The sequence below is a fragment of the Gopherus flavomarginatus genome, chromosome 4 (genome assembly GCF_025201925.1).
Source record: "Gopherus flavomarginatus isolate rGopFla2 chromosome 4, rGopFla2.mat.asm, whole genome shotgun sequence".
NCBI lineage: Eukaryota > Metazoa > Chordata > Testudines > Testudinidae > Gopherus > Gopherus flavomarginatus.
The window spans coordinates 127,528,821-127,547,676 of record NC_066620.1 but is presented as its reverse complement, the minus strand read 5'-3'; the positions used below and the strand labels follow the sequence as shown (position 1 = coordinate 127,547,676).

Here is an 18,856-nt window from a genome sequence, read left to right as displayed (position 1 = left end):
TAGTCAATGGCTGCTCATTACCACTTGAGACATTCAGCACCTTACAGAATTGGACTGTATTAGAGAAATGTTGGGTGGTTAGGTGGGAACAAAATGACTAAAAGTAGTACAAAAGCTTTAAACTTTGGAGCTTTGTGCTCTTCTGTAGCACCAAGAGCCCCCAAGCTCTTTACAGACACTAATGAGTTAAGACTTATAAAATGCCCATGTGAAAGGAGAGCATCCTTGTTTTGAAGCTAGGGAAACTGAGGCACAGAGCAAGAGCATGATTTGCCTGAGGTTGACCAGCTTGCCATTTTTGCTTGTTATCAAAAATGTTTAAGTGCTATAGGACCATTATTACTAGATCATCAATTTCATCCCCCCATTCCCATGATGATGGTGGGATATATTTCCTTAAAAGAAGAGAGATCGCATACTGTACTAAATTTATAATATCCTGGAACACAGGCATCAATATCTGGTGCTCCAAAATGATGTTGCAGCAAAGTGGTTATAATCCTTACCTTTCTAGCACTACAGATTCTTCCATGTCAAAACAATGTGAGTTCATAAAGACTCAATATAATTATTTCTCTGGATAGTGAAGCTGAGGTAGAAGCTGTTTGCTAAACTGTCCTTCAGACGTACACAATAACAGCATGTTTTTTGGTTGCCACAGAAAGGCCAGTGTCTTTTTCAGTAACATTAAAGTTTTTTGACACAATCCAGCAAAAACAAAGAAATTCCAGGCAAGAGGTGGCTCATTGGCTGTCTTTATCATACTATGTTGCCAATATATATTGCAGCACAACAAAATATTTTAAAGGAACATAATCTAATAGTTAAAGTTCAAGATGTGGAGTCAATATTTAGATTTCTGCTTCTAAAATAGTCTTGTCGGGTCACCCTGGGGCAAGTCACTTCACCTCTCCAGGCCTCTGTTTTCTCCACCATAAACAGGGATGTCTGTACTTTTCCCATCTCACAGGGTTGTTGTGAGGTTTAGTCAGTGTAATGTTTAATAATTGCTTGGAGATCTTTGGATGGACAGTGCTATTGATATGCAGAATCTCATTTCAACTTTGAATCCACTTACAAGTGATCATTGCTTACATGCCCTTTTTGTGAGCTAAGTAATATAAAGATTCTAGCACAAAACAGCAAAAGTAAGGAAATCTCAAGCTAAAGCTGACGCTCTATCTCTAAATTGCCCTGAACAGCAAAACAAAGGGGTTTTAAAGGAATACATTTTATTGGTCCAAAGTTGTTAGAGCTAAATAAAACAAAAACAATTTTAATTCCTAGCAATCTTTTCTATTGTTTTTGCCAAGTACAGAAGCTCTTATCTCACATTTATCTGGCTGTATAGCTTGATGATTTTGTTTGTTTGTTTGTTTTTGTTTTTGGTAGAATCACAATGTTTGATATCACTTTGTATTGTCACCAAAAGAATGACTTTGCAAATTGAGCATTGTGTTTTAATGCAAGATCAGTTAAAAGAGAGAAGAGTTTATGAATCAAAGAACCAGAGCTTAAAGCTTTAGCTGAACTTTCAAGGCACTTCACACCTCACAGACTGATCTAACTATAATTGGAATAGTAGTAAACAAATCTCTCCAATTCCGGAACAGGAAATAGATATGTATTAATTACTTGTGGGCAAACCACATTGGTTGGGTGCATCTAGCACAATTTGGATGGTATACGAATAAAAATAACAATAATGAAAACAGTAGACAATTAGAGTTTAGATATAAAGTACCAGGACTTTAGGATTAATAACATTTTATCCAGATCTCTAAACCTATTGAAGTCTTCTGTTCATTCGATTTCACTTGCTCAAGAGAATGATAATGGGATAGAAAGCCTTTCATCAGAACTCAAGCTATAAATCCAGTTCAGGTCATTCCCACTGTGGAATGGCTGTTGGGTGACTTGAGTATGATAGTTTCAGTTCCTAGTGAACAAATGTTCTTATTTATTACCAAGGCCTAGTCTACCCTTAAAAGTTTTGCCTGCATTGCTACACCAGCTAGGATTGTGGGGGTGGGGGGGAAGAGATCACAGCCTAACCGACATACCTGTGCCACCAAAAATCAAATATAGATGCAGTTATTCTGTTCAAAAAAGCCTTTTTACTAGTATATCTTGTATTGTTCAGGAAATTGGTATAAGCTGTATTGGTGAAATCACTCTTTTGCTGGTATAAACTGCATCTCCACTAGCCAGATTAGGTATGCCTACTTAGCTATACATGCAAATCCGTTCTAGTGTAGACAAGGCCTAATTAGTAGTCTCAGCAGAGAGAACAAGTATTGAATGGGATTATAAACAGAACTATCCTCCCCATACAGAAGCAGCAGAGTCCTGTGGCACCTTATAGACTAACAGACATATTGGAGCATGAGCTTTCGTGGGTGAATACCCACTTCGTCGAATGCACTCCATACAGAAATGATCCCTCTAGGTCAAGATTGAGACACATTTCGAGGATTGCATGTAGAAACTTGCACAGTTCGTATCCATGATATATCCATTCACTGAGTAGAAAGATTTTCGTTCCCGCTGCTGTCAGTCTGGTGCCTTTAACTAGCAATACAACTATTCTTGAAGGATATAAAACACTTTCTCCAAACCATTTTGGTTGATTGGTTTAACCTAGATAATACAAAAAAGTTGATTTGAGAAAAGACTGACCTATGTTGGAGACCTTTTCTTATCCCTTTAAGTAACATTCCAGCAACAAGTTTGTCCTAGCCTGTTTTAAAAAATTGCCTCGTCTACATTATACACAGAGCCATATCAAGAACCAGGTTACAGCAGCTTTGTGTTACAAACTTGGTACCAGTCTGTATTCTGGAACTTAACTGCATTTAGTAACCAGGCTGAATCTAAGTTATTTCTTTATAACTCCTCCATAAAAAGCAACTCAGACTAATATGAGGCATTTAAGTTTTGTTTCAGATGTTTTTATGAGCACTAGTCATAGCAGAGCTAGGACTATAATCCAGGGTGAAATCGTAACTCCACTAAAATCTCATAAACTCATAGACTTTAAGACCAGGAGGGATCATCATTGGAGCCCTGAAAATCTGCGGCTATCCGCATTCGGGAAGTGGCGCAGGCCAAAGGATGTGCTGGCCACTGCTTCCTGCAGCCCCCATTGGCTTGGAACGGCGAACCGTGGCCAGTGGGAGCTGTGATCAGCCGAGCCTGTGGACATTGCAGGTAAACAAACCATCCTGGCCTGTCAGCGGATTTCCCTGATGGGCTGCATGCCAAAGGTTGCCGATCCCTGATTTAGACCAACAGCTCTCAAACTATGGGACGAGCCTGCCAAGGGAAGCGTGGGAATGTGCTAAGGGAGGCACGAGCTATGTGCTTTATTTTATTTTTTGGGTTTTTTTGAAAAGTTGTGGCTGTCAGCCCAGGATAGTTGGCGCTCGTGCAGAAGGGCAGTGCACACTGGAAGGTGGGGATAAAGGAGATAACTGGAGCCCCGCCACTTAGGCTCTCTTTCCGCTTGCCCAGTGCCTCGTTGGCAGTGGCTCAAGTACCCCCTCCCAGTTCCTTCTCCCGGAGGCATCCCAGGCTTAAGCTCTCTTTCCTCCTCATCTCCAATCCTTACCTGGAGGAGGTAGGGCTCCGGCTGTCAGCCCTGGGGTGGCAGCAGCAAGGCAGAAGTAAGGGTGGCAGTGGGGCAATAAATCAGCTGTGAACAGTGATATTGGTGAATATCATTTTTCACATTGCCATTCTTACTTGTGCGCTGCTGCACACTTCTGCGTCTGCTGTGAACAGTGATATTTGCAAATACAACTTTTCACATTGCCATCCTTACTTCTGTGCTGCTGCTGGTGCAGCGCCTTCAGAGCTGGGCTTCTGGCCAGAATCTGCTGCTCTTCATTCTGCCTTCAGAGCTGAGTGGTGGTATATGTACTTGTGGGTGGGGAGGGAGTATAAATGACTACAGACACAAAGAAGGGGAGCCCAATCAAATAAGTTTGAGAACCACTGCTTTAGACTGTAGGCTCTTTGGTGCTAGGACTATATTTTTGTTATGTGTTTGTGCAGTGCCTACCATGACAGGGTCCTAATCCATAACTGTGGTTTATAGTTAATAAATAACATGTGAATGTGTTTCCAGGATTATAGCCTTGAATGTTATCAGGGCTTGAGAACACGGTTAAAACATACTTTGGGTCCATCCTAACTGAAAGACTAAACATGTTCTAGAGTTTTCTTCTATTAATCTTAATTTCTCTGGAAAGATTTTACAAATAAAAATAACTGTATTTTATATCCTGAACTACATACCTATCCCTTAATAAGTGACTTCAGTTGAGTCTGAAGTAAAAAGTATTAAGGCTGTGTGATTCAGGACATCTTTCTCTGTGTTTGTGTAGTTTTACATTTTTGATGGTGACACTGATTGATGTTTCATTCAACGAATGCAAATATTTAAACGAGTCTGCACTAGTTGGGAATGAGTGCCTTTAGGAGTATCCCAAAATGACTTATTCACTCCATGGAGCGTGGGATAAAAGGGCCTAAATGGAGTTAAGGATAATAATGTTAGCACAAGTAGGAGATTACTGAAGGAGCATTTCAATACTAAGTAAATATTATATTAGAAAAAAAATCAGTTGTTGGTGTACCAACAATTTAAATCTTGTTTTGAAACTGACAGAACTTTACAGTTAATTTTTTTAATATAGTGCGCTTCGCTTTTATTGCTCTATATAAACGGTTGTAAAATGACAAATTATAAGACGTGAAAAAATAACTGCAAGAAGTCTACATACAGAGAAAATGGGCAGATTAAAAATGCCTAAAATAAACGGACTAAAATACATTGCGGTAGCTATTTTACCAGTAGCATGTTGCAAACTTTTTGCAACCCTTAGTTCTTACCAGTGTTCCTTCTAATTTTTCCCACATGTGTGCGGAATGATGCATCACCACCATATTTGTGCATAGAACAAAATTCATGTGATGAGGGTGGGGCCGAGGGATTCGAAGTGTGGGAGGGGGCACAAGGCTGGGGCAGAGAGTTAGGATGCAGGGGTGTGAGGGCTCTGTTTGGGGGTGCGGGCTCTGGGGTGGGGCCGGGGATGAGGGGTTTTGGGTCGCAGCAAGTCTGGGGCTGGGTTGGGACCGGGAGAGGGGCGCCCCTCCCCCAGCAGGTCCCAGCCGGGCAGGTTCATCAAGCACCTGTCTGGCGTTTAATAGCCTGCTGTGTGGCCATGCAGTTTACAGGGAACTTAGGTTTTTATGAGGTGATATTTCTTGCAGGGCTGCATACTACTCTAAATACATGGAGAGCTCAGTGCATAATTTAAAACCATGTATAAACTTAATTTTAATTAGCCAGTGAAATTGTTCAGTATTACATATATCAAATATTATTTCCTTAGTATTGAAAAATATTGTCTCTGGTTGTCTTTTATTTCTCTGTATACCTCGTAGTGGGATATAAATAGTGAAAAACCAACTTTTTTCTTAGTAAGATGCCTTTGCAAACATATTAGTTGTAGTTGAGATTTATGGAGATGAATTAAAAGCAAAGTTCAAAATGCTTGTCCATATCCGAAAACTCTAGGATGACGATGATAGATTGCTAATTTTGGAATGTTAGTGCAGAGGAAACATGCTGTGCCTGTATTTGACTTCCTGGCTTTCATACTGTGGGTTTGCATATCGTGTGTACAGTGTTTCAATACAAATTATTTTCTCCAGCTAAAATGTATTTGCTTACAGAACAATAAATAAATCAATAACATTTGCCGTTTAACATTTTTTCTACCCAGTGGACTCTACAGCAGGGGTAGGCAACCTATGGCACGTGTGCTGAAGGCAGCATGCAAGCTGGTTTTCACTGGCACTCAGGTCCGAGGGCCTCTGCATTTTAATTTAATTTTAAATGAAGCTTCTTAAACATTTTAAAAACCTTATTTACTTTACATACAATAGTTTAGTTATATATTATAGACATAGATAGAGACCTTCTAAAAACGTTAAAATGTATTACTGGCACGCAAAACCTTAAATCAGAGTGAATAAATGAAGTCTTGGCACACCACTTCCAAAAGGCTGCCGACCCCTGCTCTACAGTAAAAGAAATGAAGTAATGGCCCATAGTAGGCCATGTAAGGTATATTGTGAATCAGGAAGTTGTGCTTTTGAACTCTTCTCAGTATTTTATTCTCCTATTTGGCACTGGACTGAAGTTTGGTCACTGGTTTTGCATGGTTTAAATGGGTGTGGGGAGGGAATGAAACAGAGGACTTCTTCTGACTGTACTGGAACATCTGAATTTCTTGCCCCATTGTCCCATGATGAAGTTCTGAAAAGAACAGAAAATACCTTGTTTCTAGTGCTGTTTGAACTGTGTAAGTATGGGAAGTCTGAATAGTTAGGTTATAATTTGTATAGAATCAGGTGGTACTTTTCCTGGGCCCTCTCTGTGTCCTGCTTAATTTGCCATGGGGTACATGCACACATGTGGGAACTGCACACATATCCAGGAGTTCCCTTTACCTGTATTACAGTGTTTAGCTCTTAAGCTCTGTTGATCTCAGACCAGATTGGTTGATTGCTCTTCCATGTTTAACTCTGTTTTGCTAAAATATTTAAACCAGTATTAAATCACTTTTTTAATGGGAAAATAGTGAGGGGGCTTGCTGTTCAGGCTAAACAATTCTCCAGTCAATATATGGAGGATTTACCAGTTATTTCCATTACCATCAATGAGACTAAATTGCAACATGTATTATACGGAAAGATTTGCTTAATTTTTTGAAGATTGTGGGCCAAGTGCCAAAAAGGAAATTTCCTAGCCTACCACGACTAGTGACCTAGCCTACAACCACTTGAGAGAAATAACTATATTATTGGCAGTTATCAGCAGTTGTGCAAAAGGATGTCTATGCATGCCTGTTTAGGGGAATATAATACACTCTGCTGTTCAGACCAACATAAGAAAGCAGCTGTTATTGGAATTAGATAATTTTCCACTCACATTTGCACAACTCTTTTATCTGATTGGCTGTGAGTGTATGTTTTCAAGATTTGTATTTTGACATTGTTGCTTTAATAGGCTGATATTATCATGCAATTTAAGTTATTACATGGGAAGTGTCGTCACTGTGTAATTCAAGACAGGATTGGGGATGGACTAACGCAATATATTAACTTGAGTAGTAGAAGCTATCACTATGAATAATGTATCAAGAAATTATGTATTTATTACAATTAAAGAACAGAATGACAAAAACAATATCTCTGAAACTCAAGAGCCCCTTTTTAGAAGACACGTTCTCTTGCAGAACTTGACATTTTTCATTATGATGGAAGAGAGTTTCATTTAAAACTATGGTACTGTTTCAATTGTATCACTCTTCTGAGTGCTTAGTCTCCATCATGTACATCTGCTCATATACGAGAGTTGAGGGTGCTAGCAAGGTCTTAGGTCACTTCTGCTTTTGGACTTGTAGAACATTATTCTGCAGTTGTCATGCCAGCCAAACTTCCACTAAAGTTTAGTAACGTTTTTTGAGCACAATGACTGTATAATCAGTCCCCAAAGTTAGTTCCAGGACACTCCAAATAATTCCTATTTTGTAAAGACACCATGAGGGATCTAGAAGATCAGATTATTTAAAGGGTTTTACCATAAATGAGGTGAAATTGTATAGGCAGGGAACCTTGTGGGTCTCCACCCCTCCCTCTTCCCCTCCCCATCTTGTGGAGCTCAATGCTGGAATTTTCTTTGCATGCACTTCTAACTAGAGTAAAGCCTACCTCTTGTTTTATCTTAAATGCTGTATCAAACTAACTTTATTTGGAGGACTCACAATTTGCACATAGCAATATTCAGCTCCATAAGGGCCATCAATGTTATGACACATTTTGGCTACAGTTGAACATCCGTCCACTGATTGTGAGTCACAGGAAACTGTCCTTTCAAACTATTGAGAAATTGGTACATTAACCTTTTTCTTGGCCAGTTAGGCATTTGCCCTCTTTTTATACGTGAGTGTATCCGTGAGTGATTTCCTACTAATTAGGCAAAGAAAATTCTTTCCCCAAAATGCTGAATGGCTTTCTAAAGCTTAGCTTCCAAGTTGTGTATGGCGGCTATGTGGTTTCACATTCTGAGACAAGATTAAGGGAAATCTCTTAATTTAAATAATAGTGTATGATAGGATCCCAATTATCTGACTGCCCGGTATCCTAACCTTTCTGTCTAACAAACTGGCAGCATGTCTGTGTATTGATTCTCCCCACTGATATCTGATTGAATGAGCTGCCAATTATCTGAACAGATTTGGAATTGCCTGTTGAAATAACAGCTGTGCAAGTAATAAGGTTTTTTATTCATTTGCAAAATAACTTGATATATTTCTGTAATGTTCATTATTTTAGAAAAAAAAGCACATTAGAGAACAATACACAAACAATATAAGTCAGTTGACTGTCCTGTTAAAGGGTATTCAGCTTGCAGAAGTTAATTTTCAAAATAAATGAATTCTACTACAATAATTAAATTTTGCTATATAAATCAATCCATTTGTAGTGAATCTAAAACATATGTGCTTTTATTATTATAATTGTTAGTATTTGGGGCCAAATTTTATCCTTTGTCCTTACATAGCACCTTACATCTGAAGATAGATATAAAAATAAATGAATTTACCCTTTAAACAACCATGTAAGGTGGGAGAAAATTATCCCTATTAGACTGATGGAGTACATTCTAAAATGTCAAGTATCAGAGAGGTAGATGTGTTAGTCTGGATCTGTAAAAGCAGCAAAAAGTCTTGTGGTACCTTATAGACTAACAGATGTATTGGAGCATGAGCTTTCATGGGTGAATACCCATGCATCCCATGCATCCGACGAAGTGGGCTTTCACCCACGTCCAATACATCTGTTAGTCTTTAAGGTGCCACAGGACTCTTTGCTGCTTATTCTAAAATGTGTTGACTCTTTCAGCTAGGATGGACCCAGAGTGCATTTTAATTGTGTTCCTAAGCCCAGAAGCCCCAACTGAGCAAAGCACTTAGGCAAGTGATTGTGTCCATCCCTATTCAGTGGGGTTGAACTAAATAGTGTTGCCAACTTTGTAATATTTAAAAACTGGACAATCCAGGAGGAGTGCCGGAACTTCCCCTTCCCTACCCCTTCCGCCAGGCCTCAACCCACCCTGCCTCTTTCCCCGAGGCCCCGCACCTGCCCTGCCCCTTCCCCCTGAGGCCCACCCCACCATTTGCTCCTCTTTCCCCCTCCCTCTGTCTCTCACTGCTTTTCCTCTCCCACTCCCTGCGTGGGTCGGAAGGGATTCACCTGCAGAGCTGGGGCTGGAAGCTGCAGCCACCCAATGCTGGTAGGAGGTGGCCTGGGCTGAGTAGGGGCTGGTGCAGGTGATGAATTATACCTCCCCTGCCCACAGTAACCAGATGTTGGGTGTCCGGTCAGTAGATTCAGTTGAAAATGGGCCACCTGGCCACCCTATCAGCAAAGCATGAATTGGCCACGTACTTAAGTCGCTTTCATTTCACTGAGACTTAACCATGCATTTTAGTGCTTTGCTGAACAAGGATAGATTTGGTTCATCATGGGCTTAAGTGCTTTGCTGAATCATAGACAAAATGATTCGTCTGATGGTAAAAGAAGGTCTGTGGCAGACACAGGAATAAAACTCAGATCTCCTGAGTCCCTGTCCTGTTCTTTGTTCACAGTACCACCTTTCATTATCATAGCTTCTTCTCAGATGAGTGCCTATATTGTATCTGGATGAGGAGAATTCATACTTCATGATATGGGAACATAACTCAGATAATGTGGGTGTCATGGTATAATTCCCCACTCTGAATCTTAGCATCCAAAGGATGGGGTACCAGCATGAATTCCTCTAAGCTCAATTACCAGCTTAGTACTTGTAGCGCTGCCACCAACCAGGAATTCCAGTGCCTGGTACACTCTGGTCCCCCCAAAACCTTGCCCGGGGACCCCCAAGACCCAGACCCTCTGGATCTTAACACAAGGAAAGTAAACCCTTTCCCTCACCGTTGCCTCTCCCAGGCTTCCCCTCCCTGGGTTACCCTGGAAGATTACTGTGATTCAAACTCCTTGAATCTCAAAACAGGAAAATTCACCTTCCCCCCTCCTTCTCTCTCCCCCTCCCAGACTCTCCCTGAGAGAGAAAGTAATTCTAACACAGAGAGAAAATAACCTTTCTCTCCCCCTTCCCTCCTTTCTCCCCACCAGTTCCCTGGTGGATCCAGACCCAGTCCCCTGGGATCTCACCAGAATAAAAAAAACAATCAGGTTCTTAAACAAGTAAAGCTTTTAATTAAAGAAAGAAAAAAACAGTAAAAATTATCTTTGTAAATTTAAGATGGAATATGTTACAGGGTCCTTCAGCTACAGACACTGGGAATACCCTCCCAGCCTAAGTATACAAGTACAAATTAAAATTCTTTCAGCAAAATACAAATTTGAACTCCTTCCAGCCAAATACACATTTGCAAATAAAGAAAACAAACATAAACCTAACTCGCTTTATCTACCTAGTACTCACTATTCTGGACATATAAGAGACTGTATCAAAGAGATTGGAGAGAAACCTGGTTGCACGTCTGGTCCTTCTGAGCCCCCAGAGTGAACAACAAGCAAAAACTAACAGCACACACAAAAACTTCCCTCCCTCAAGATTTGAAAGTATCCTGTCCCCTGATTGGTCCTCTGGTCAGGTGACGGCCAGGCTCACTGAACTTGTTAACCCTTTACAGTCAAAAGAGACATGAAGTACTCCTGTTCTATTAACCCTTAACTATCTGTTTATGACAGTGGGGTTATATGGAAAACTGCAACTACACAGCTCCTTCCGAAGTGGAAGGAGAAGAGGAGTGGGCCCCAATTTTGTCCTAACTTTGTGCTCCTGCTTGGGGAATCTCAACCCTGAACTGAAGATAAGAAATTGACAGTGTTCATGTCTTAAATGGTGAGCCACATCCAGTGTGCTAATCTTATCAAATAGTTAGAACAGCTCCTGGAGAGCCTCTTTTGGAGCTTAAATGAAAACTGATCCCCCTGGCAGAACCTCCAAGAGAGGGCAGTGGTTGTACTGCTATCTGACCTTCCTAGGGGGGAGACACAGTCTGTCATGGTGGTCCCAGTGTGTATAGGGCTGCATAACCTGTAATTTCTTACCATTATTTTTTATCATTATTTATTGTTTTATCTGATTTTATTCTTGCAGCTTTTAATGTTCCATGATCCTTAAAGCCGTGTGATTGTTTCCATTATTACTATCGTTATCAGTGCTGCTGCTTCCAAGGATTCCAATGAACCCTGCTAAGATCCAGGGTTTTTGTCTTGCCTTTTGACTGTTTATTCACTTACACCAACCTTTTCTCTGTCTTCACAAAACCCAAATAAGTGGGTTTTGGGCAGGGATCCTCTGTGTTGGTTGGTGAGGAATAGTCCAGACCCCTACCCAGGTTGTAGAGTCCAAGGGACTCTCCCTGTTGTATGCAGAACAGTTTGAACAGGGGTGGGGTGGAGTGAAAACATAGTTGGGGAGGCAACCTGGTGACAGATGATGTGGAAAAAGCTGAAGTACTCACTGCTTTTTTTGGCTCAGTTTTCACAGACAAGGTCAGCTCCCAGACTGCTGCACTGGGCAACACAGTATGGGGAGGAGGTGAGCAGCCTTCAGTGGTGAAACAGCTTAAGGACTATTTAGAAAAGCTGGACATTGGGGCTGGCTTTAGACCTATTCCACCAATTCCCCCAAATCGGGCCCTGCGCCTAAGAGGGCCCCGTGCCCAGTGAGAATCCCTTCCCTAGCTAGAGGCTACTTTCAAATTTTTACTCACCTGACGGTGCTTCAGGTCTTCAGCAGCAGTTCAGCGGCGGGTCCTTCGCTCGCTCCGGGTCTTCGGCACTTTGGCAGTGGGTCCTTCGGTGCCGCTGAAGACCTGGAGCGAGTGAAGGACCCACCACCAAAGTGCTGCCAAAGACTCAGAGCACCACCTGGTGAATACAAGCCCCACGTGTTTTTTCACATGGTTTTTTGTTTTTTAGTCATCCCTGCCAGGGCTCCATCGAAACTGTTTGAACTGAGCTCTGCACTTCCTAAAGCCGGCCCTGCTGGACATGCACAAATCCAGGGGTCCAGATCCAATGCATTCAAGGGTGCTGAGGGAGTTGGCAGATGTGATTGCAGAGCCATTGGCCATGATCTTTGAAAATTCATGGGAATCAGGGGAGGTCTCAGACGGTTGGAAAAAGGCAAATATCTTTAAAAAAGGGAAGAAAGAGAACCAGGAGAACTACAACCTCACTTCAGACTAGATGACCTCCTGAGGTCTCTTCCAACCCTAATATTGTATGAACAGTGAATCCACAGAGACAGTGATCCCGTGGGCTTGCCAGGATCTTACCCCATTGACCCTCTCCATATTGCTGTGGATGGTGCCTCCATAGAGAATAGAGTCTAAAGAAAGGAGTATGAACACCTTGTGACCTGCCTGCTCCCTTACATAGCTGCTGCTGATTTGGAGCCCCTAGATACTAATGAAAAAGGAGACATGATTTGGGTCTTTTTGAACTTTAGAGACAGTATGTTGTCTTCTCTGCAGCTTAAGAATATCCTTATGATCTTTTAACATTTTACTCCAGGATACATGAAATATAAACAGGAATGATTTTAAAGTACTGTTTTTACCAGTATCTGCTGACTTTCTTCAAGATCTTGATTTCTGAGTATAATGAAAGAAGATGAGGTTTATCCTACACCAGCCTGTCTTCAGGTCAAACAATCTTGTATGATGGTTACTGTAAATGTCTGAGGGGGAAAAAAGGTTCGTATGGCATTTATATTTCAGTTCCATTCTGAGAAATTTATGAAGGGGGGAAATGATGCATGGCTTGTATTGACTGATGTTAATGGAATGGTAGGGTACTAGGAAGATGTGATCTACCTTGCAGAGATCCTGGGAAATGCTCCAGTATTTTTTGTGGTGTTTGTTCAGAGAGGCTCTCATTTAGGAAGGCACTTAAGCACACATATGTAAGCAAATGCTTAAGTCCCATTGTTGTTGTAATGTACTTTCCTGAACTGGAACCAGAGAGAGGAATGAAGGATTTCCCTATTGAATGGCTGTGTCTTGCTTTTTTTGTGGGCAGCAGGGTGATTTCTTGTAATGTATGACTGTGAAGAAAACATTTCATTCTTCCTCTTATTCTAGAATCAGGAATTGTTGCTTGTTCTTCAGAAATTCTTTCTAGTTTATCTTTTGTTTAATCTTTTTTTTCCCAGATCTAAAGAATTAAAAACTTTTGGAAAACTATGGCTTTTATTATGGAAACAGTCCTTCAGTACTATTAGGAAACCAACATCATGTTTGAAGCATGATGTACTGGTTTGGTTGGTTCTTAACTCCTTCCTGTCAGAATATTCTATTGCAGGAATTCATTGTTTACAGCTGGTTGATAGGATTAGTCTTAAGCGTAGCTGGATAAACCTGTGTGTGCGAGAGAGAGATTCGATATAATAGAAATAGTCCCCAGCAATCTGCACACTTGCTCTATCATAATCCTTTTGTCTAAAAGACACAGAATTTATTCATACAATGTAACAAAACACAAGTGCTCTATTCATTTTTTTCCTCCTGTTACTTAGTGTTAAAAGAATTATTGTGCTGGAAACAAGTGTCTGAACTAGAATTCTTAGATTATTTTTATCCTGGTGGCACACATGAAAGAAGAAGCACAGCATGGCCAAAACTTAAAAGCTGGGTTCCTGAAGTTAGGCTCCTAAGTTCATATTTAGACACCTGAATCATGATCTGATTTTTCGAAAGTGCCCGGTACCAACAGCTCCCTCTTCTTTAGGGCTCCAGTCCAACAAAGCACTTAAACACATGTGTAACTTTAAGCACATAAGTAGTCCCATTGACTCTGAATGTGCTTAAATACCTTTTTGAATCAGGGCCTGGGTGCCTAAATATGGATATGACATAGCTTAACTTCAGCTTTGAAAATCTTGGCCTCTCTGTGTATGTGGGGTTGGCGGGGAAGCAGGGGGTAACTGTGTGCTTTAGCTTCTTAAGATTTTTCTTTCTGTATCTATGAACCACGTTTTCCTTAGAAAAATCATTTTATCTTTGATTTTGGCTGCTAGTTTCCCTCAGCCTACTTCTCTTTTTAATAATTGAAAATTAGTCTTCATTATTTACATAAAACTGTCTTTCTTGGGTCTGCTTTCTATAACCTTTCCCCGCTGAAGAATTTCAGGAATTCCCTGATTTTCCTCCGGGGGATCTTAGCCTTGATTTGTCTGAAACCTGGAGCTAGAGAGCTAGTAATTTTCAAAAAGTAACTACCTATATTTAAATCTGTACAGATTTGTCATTTAAACCACATTTTAAGGCAGCCATTTATTTAGGATTTGCTTCTTTAGTGTCTGGTAATAAATCTCCACATGCAAAATGGAAGGCCCTTTAAAATAATAATAAGAAAAAAACTCCACACACCCTACGGGCCATTTATTTCATGTGCTTTGCCAGGACTCTGCTGCTTGCTTGCTTTTTTCTTTTTTAAACGAAGACGTGTCAGAACCAGAGGCCTTATACACAGTATAAAATGACCCCAGCACAAACCTCTTGCATTCCAAAATCTTTACTCCACAGCTGGTAACATCAGCCAATCCAGCACTCAGTCTTGGCTGCTGTTAACATAATCTCTGCTTCTCTTTCCCTCCCCCACCTTAGCTAGCACAGTCAGTGATGTTTTACATTAGGCACAGTCATAATTATTCTGATTCTTAGGAAGTCAAGAGTTTAAGCTCTATATTGAATTGTATCTATCTGTGTATTATGTCATCCTCATCACTCTGGAATCTGAGTAAAGGTGTGTTTGTGGGAAAGGGCCTTTCCAAAAATGTACCTTCCCTGATTTTAAAGTTGGTTGCTCAGAATGGGTTTTATCTGAAGTATCAATGTAAAAATGATTTAAAAGCCACCTGTACAGCACATGTTTTCTTATAATTCCAGACTGAATCAGATTTCTTGTGAAATATGCTGTGATGACAACTGTTGTCCAATGAATTGTGTCTAATGGCCCCCTTTCACTCTTGTTTGTCATCCCTAGGATATTTTAAAGATGGTTTGGCTGCCATTGAGACTTGGAGATCTGATGCCACAATGAGGACTCACACACGGGGGGCTCCCAGTGTGTTTTTCATACATGTGGTTTGCTTTGCTTTGGCCTCCAGCACCGATGAGAATCCAAGCGCTGTGATTCCTTTTGTCAATGCCAACTACGACAGCTACCCCATGCTGTACTTTTCTAAAGGAGAGGTGGAGGATTTGCGGATCAAGGCTGCCACTACACATCAGCACATTGCAGCTCGTCTGACTGAGGCAGTTCAGACCATGCTGTCCAGTCCCCTGGAGTATCTTCCTCCCTGGGATCCCAAGGAGTTCAGTGCTCGGTGGAATGAAATTTATGGCAACAATCTGGGTGCCCTGGCAATGTTCTGTGTGCTCTACCCCAAGAATATTGAAGCCATAAACATGGCCAAGGATTACTTGGAAAGGATGGCGGCTCAGCCTAGTTGGTAGATTTTTGTCTTTTTGTTCTTACTGCGTAAACTTTACTTGGAATTGAATGAGTGAAGGAATGTGTGAGAGTATGTTAGTATAAGGTACTGACTTTTATATTTAACTTGATATGCTTGTCTTTTCTGAATATGCCAAATCATAATTCAGTTGTCTGTATACTTAGTTTGATAACAAATAATATTGAGAATTAATTTTCCCTCTATTAGAAATGGTGCACCAGCCACTCTTTAATCTCCATTGAGCATTATCTGTTATAAATAATTCTAATTGTGACAGAATCATCAGATTTACAATCCTGGAGTGACCTCCTGGCTCTGTTGAAGTCAATAGGGGGAATTCTAACTTACTGCAGTGGAGGCAGAATTTCACCCCAGGTTTGTGCATGAGATGTTGGGTGGCTTTTTATCTTTGCCAGGCATGAAGGGCTGGTCTCCACTACACTGTTAGGTTGAGGTAAGGCAGCTTAAATCAACCTGCTTATGTCAGTGTCTACACTACAGCCTTCCTCCCACCAATGTAAGTGACCTACTACTCTGACATCATAACTCCACCTCCATGAGAGGTGTAAGGCTCATATCAGTGTAGTTAGGGCAAAACAGTGGCTGTGTAGACACTGAAGTTACTGATGTTGTATGTCTTGTCAATTTCATGGCAGGAGCTGTGAAATTGACAAGAAAGCCTGGGAGCCCCCACCCACTCAATCCCCTGAAGAGCTGTGGGGCTGGACCCTGCTCCCCGCTGGGAGCCAGGACAAGAATGGACCCCACTCTCCCAACAGGGATCTGGCTGGACTCCCTCTTAGCTGAAATTGACATGGCTGCCTCGCTCCTGGTGGGTGGGGGGAGAGGAAGAGGGGGGAAGACCCTGCTCCCCAGGGGCAATAAGCCCTGGGCTACTTCCCCTCACCTTCTGACAGGGAAAGGGGAAGCGAGAAGTCCTAGGCAGCTTCCCCACACCCACTTATGGTGGGAAATAGGGAAGCAAGAAGCCCTGGGCAGCTTCCCTCCTGCTCCTTACTGCGGTGGCTGTAAGTCGACCTAATATAGGTTGACTTATGTTTCTAGTATAGACATAACCTAATAGAGAAAAAAGATTACTTTCAGTGTAAGTAAGGGTTTCAGATTCTGTCCTTTAAGACCAGTAGAGGAAGTGCAAGATAATATTCTTCATCTGTAAGAGTTAATACTGTATATAGATGTCTTTTCCAGTGTTTAATTTCAAATTTCATAACATTGTCTTAAATAAAAACAACGAGGAGTCCGGTGGCACCTTAAAGACTAACAGATTTATTTGGGCATAAGCTTTTGTGGGTAAAAAACCCACTTCTTCAGTCGACTTAAATCAAATCCGTCATTCAGAATGACACGTGGCATTTGCTTTCTTGATTAAATACTGTATGAAATGTCTAATTTGTCAAAGCTTTTCATTCCTGATTTGCAGCACCGATATAAAATACTGTTCTTGAACCTGTCTTGTACACATCAGATTTTCAATTAATGAGGCATTATGAAAAGATAATATGTCTCTTGAAGAAACTTTGGTTTTGTTTGTTTGCCTGGTCTTGTTTTCCCTTTTGAAATTCATTTATCTTTCTTACTCTGGGGTTTTTATGTTTTGACTGGTATTTATGTTTGAGCGACTGTGCTATGAATATAGAGTGAAAGGTAGTGCTTTCTTCTGTTGCTTGTTTTCTTTTCATTAATATCTGCAACATTCATTCATCCCAGACCTAGGGAAAGGACAAATAGGCAAATGCATACCGCTTTGTAACAGCTAGTGATGATGGTTGCTAGACTACTAATGGTTGGGACAGCCAGATTAGCCTAAACCTGTTGAGGGCAAAGATGCTGCAGGTTAGCAAATGAGAACCTGGGACAAAGGAAACAGGATTGAAAGAAACAAACCTGCAGAAACATCAGGAGAAAGAGAGCTAGCCAGGGAAGATCTTGATCTGAGTTGACTAATGAACCCCATGTTATTGTGAGCTACGTTGTTTATGCTGTAGTTTATAGTAGTTTTTGTGCCCGTGTTTTTGTTTGGTCTCTTTTCCCAAGGTGGGGGTGGGGGGACTAAATCATTCTATTTTCTTTTTAAGCTGTCTGGACTGGAAAATCTTTTTTCTTTATAAGCCAACTGTGCTGCTTGGTCTCTGACAGTCATCCTACACTCAATATGTAACCTCTGCTGTGTAGAGCAGTTGTTGATTTTCCTGTATTTTAATAGTAAGTGTCACTTTAGATCATGGTTTAACTTTTAGAGGGAAAACATAATGGATTTACATTGCCTCTTAAACCTTGTTGCGTTTTCATACACTGTGCAGAGTTAATATTTGTCTCCCTGTGCCTTCGATAGCAGTGTGTTCTGAGGTCAGTGCTTCCCCTTTCTTTAATCACTGTTCCTTATAGTTACAAGTGACAGACACAGAATAAAAGAAAATGACAAATAAGATTATTCAAGATTAACATAAAAACTATGCGCTAATGCCTCTGAGCCCACATGGAGCAGCATGCAGGATTGGGGCTGTAGCTCTACAAAACTAGGCTTGGCAGAATTCAAAAATATCCATCAAAATTCTAATGTTTATTTTTAAGCATTGTTTTCTATTTTTATCTATTTATATTTTCACTTTTGTGGAAAACTATGCAAGGGGGATGGTCAGACCATAATTTAATGACAGTAGATGTTGAAATTCAAAAGTGAAAGCTTTAACTGTTGAAACACAGATTGTCAGCATCACATCACAGGTCAAAATACACAACAAAATGTCTTCAAATCAAATTAAGTTTTCAAGGAGTGTTTTTCTTACTTTGCCTACATTTTGTACATATTGATTATTATTTTTTCATTGGTTTTCTGCATCTATGGTGGAATAGATGTTTGTCAACATTTACTGATTAAAAATATAATCCTTCCAAGCCCAGATAAAACCCTTAGGAGAGGTGAGATAGAGAAAGAGGTGAATTATATGCAGGAAAAATTCTTCACTAGTTGCTTTTTAATAAAAACCAGTGACGGTTCCTTATCAAAACCTGTCATTGGCCTGCCCTGACCTAAACCTATTCAGAGTACCAAGCAAGTTATTTTTATTTTTTATTATTTATAAGGAGTCTTATTAAGAGTCTGTCACCCTGGAGATGTCCTCTGGGTCTCTCTACAGACTCAAAGGAGTCTCAGGAGGAATTTAGTTTGACTGTGAGCCCAGTCCTACCGCATGGGTATCCCATGACTTGAAAAGCAGC

General features: G+C 40.7%; 2 protein-coding genes across 4 annotated transcripts in view; both read left to right on the top strand.

Moving 5' to 3' along the window:
- The window catches only part of LOC127049179 (uncharacterized), a 419,610-nt gene that overhangs the window by 164,270 nt on the left and 236,484 nt on the right, over positions 1-18,856 (top strand). The window lies entirely within an intron of this gene.
- Positions 1-18,856, top strand: part of DSE (dermatan sulfate epimerase) — a 50,840-nt gene that overhangs the window by 962 nt on the left and 31,022 nt on the right. Inside the window, exons 1-2 of one of the 3 annotated variants that reach the window (XM_050949517.1) lie at positions 3,068-3,210; positions 15,145-15,613. In XM_050949517.1, the coding sequence (XP_050805474.1) occupies positions 15,198-15,613 (416 nt within the window). In that variant the 5' untranslated portion in view covers positions 3,068-3,210; positions 15,145-15,197. Of the gene's footprint in view, positions 1-3,067; positions 3,211-15,144; positions 15,614-18,856 lie in introns of those variants that run through there. The other 2 variants (XM_050949516.1, XM_050949518.1) reach the window with 2 other exon arrangements.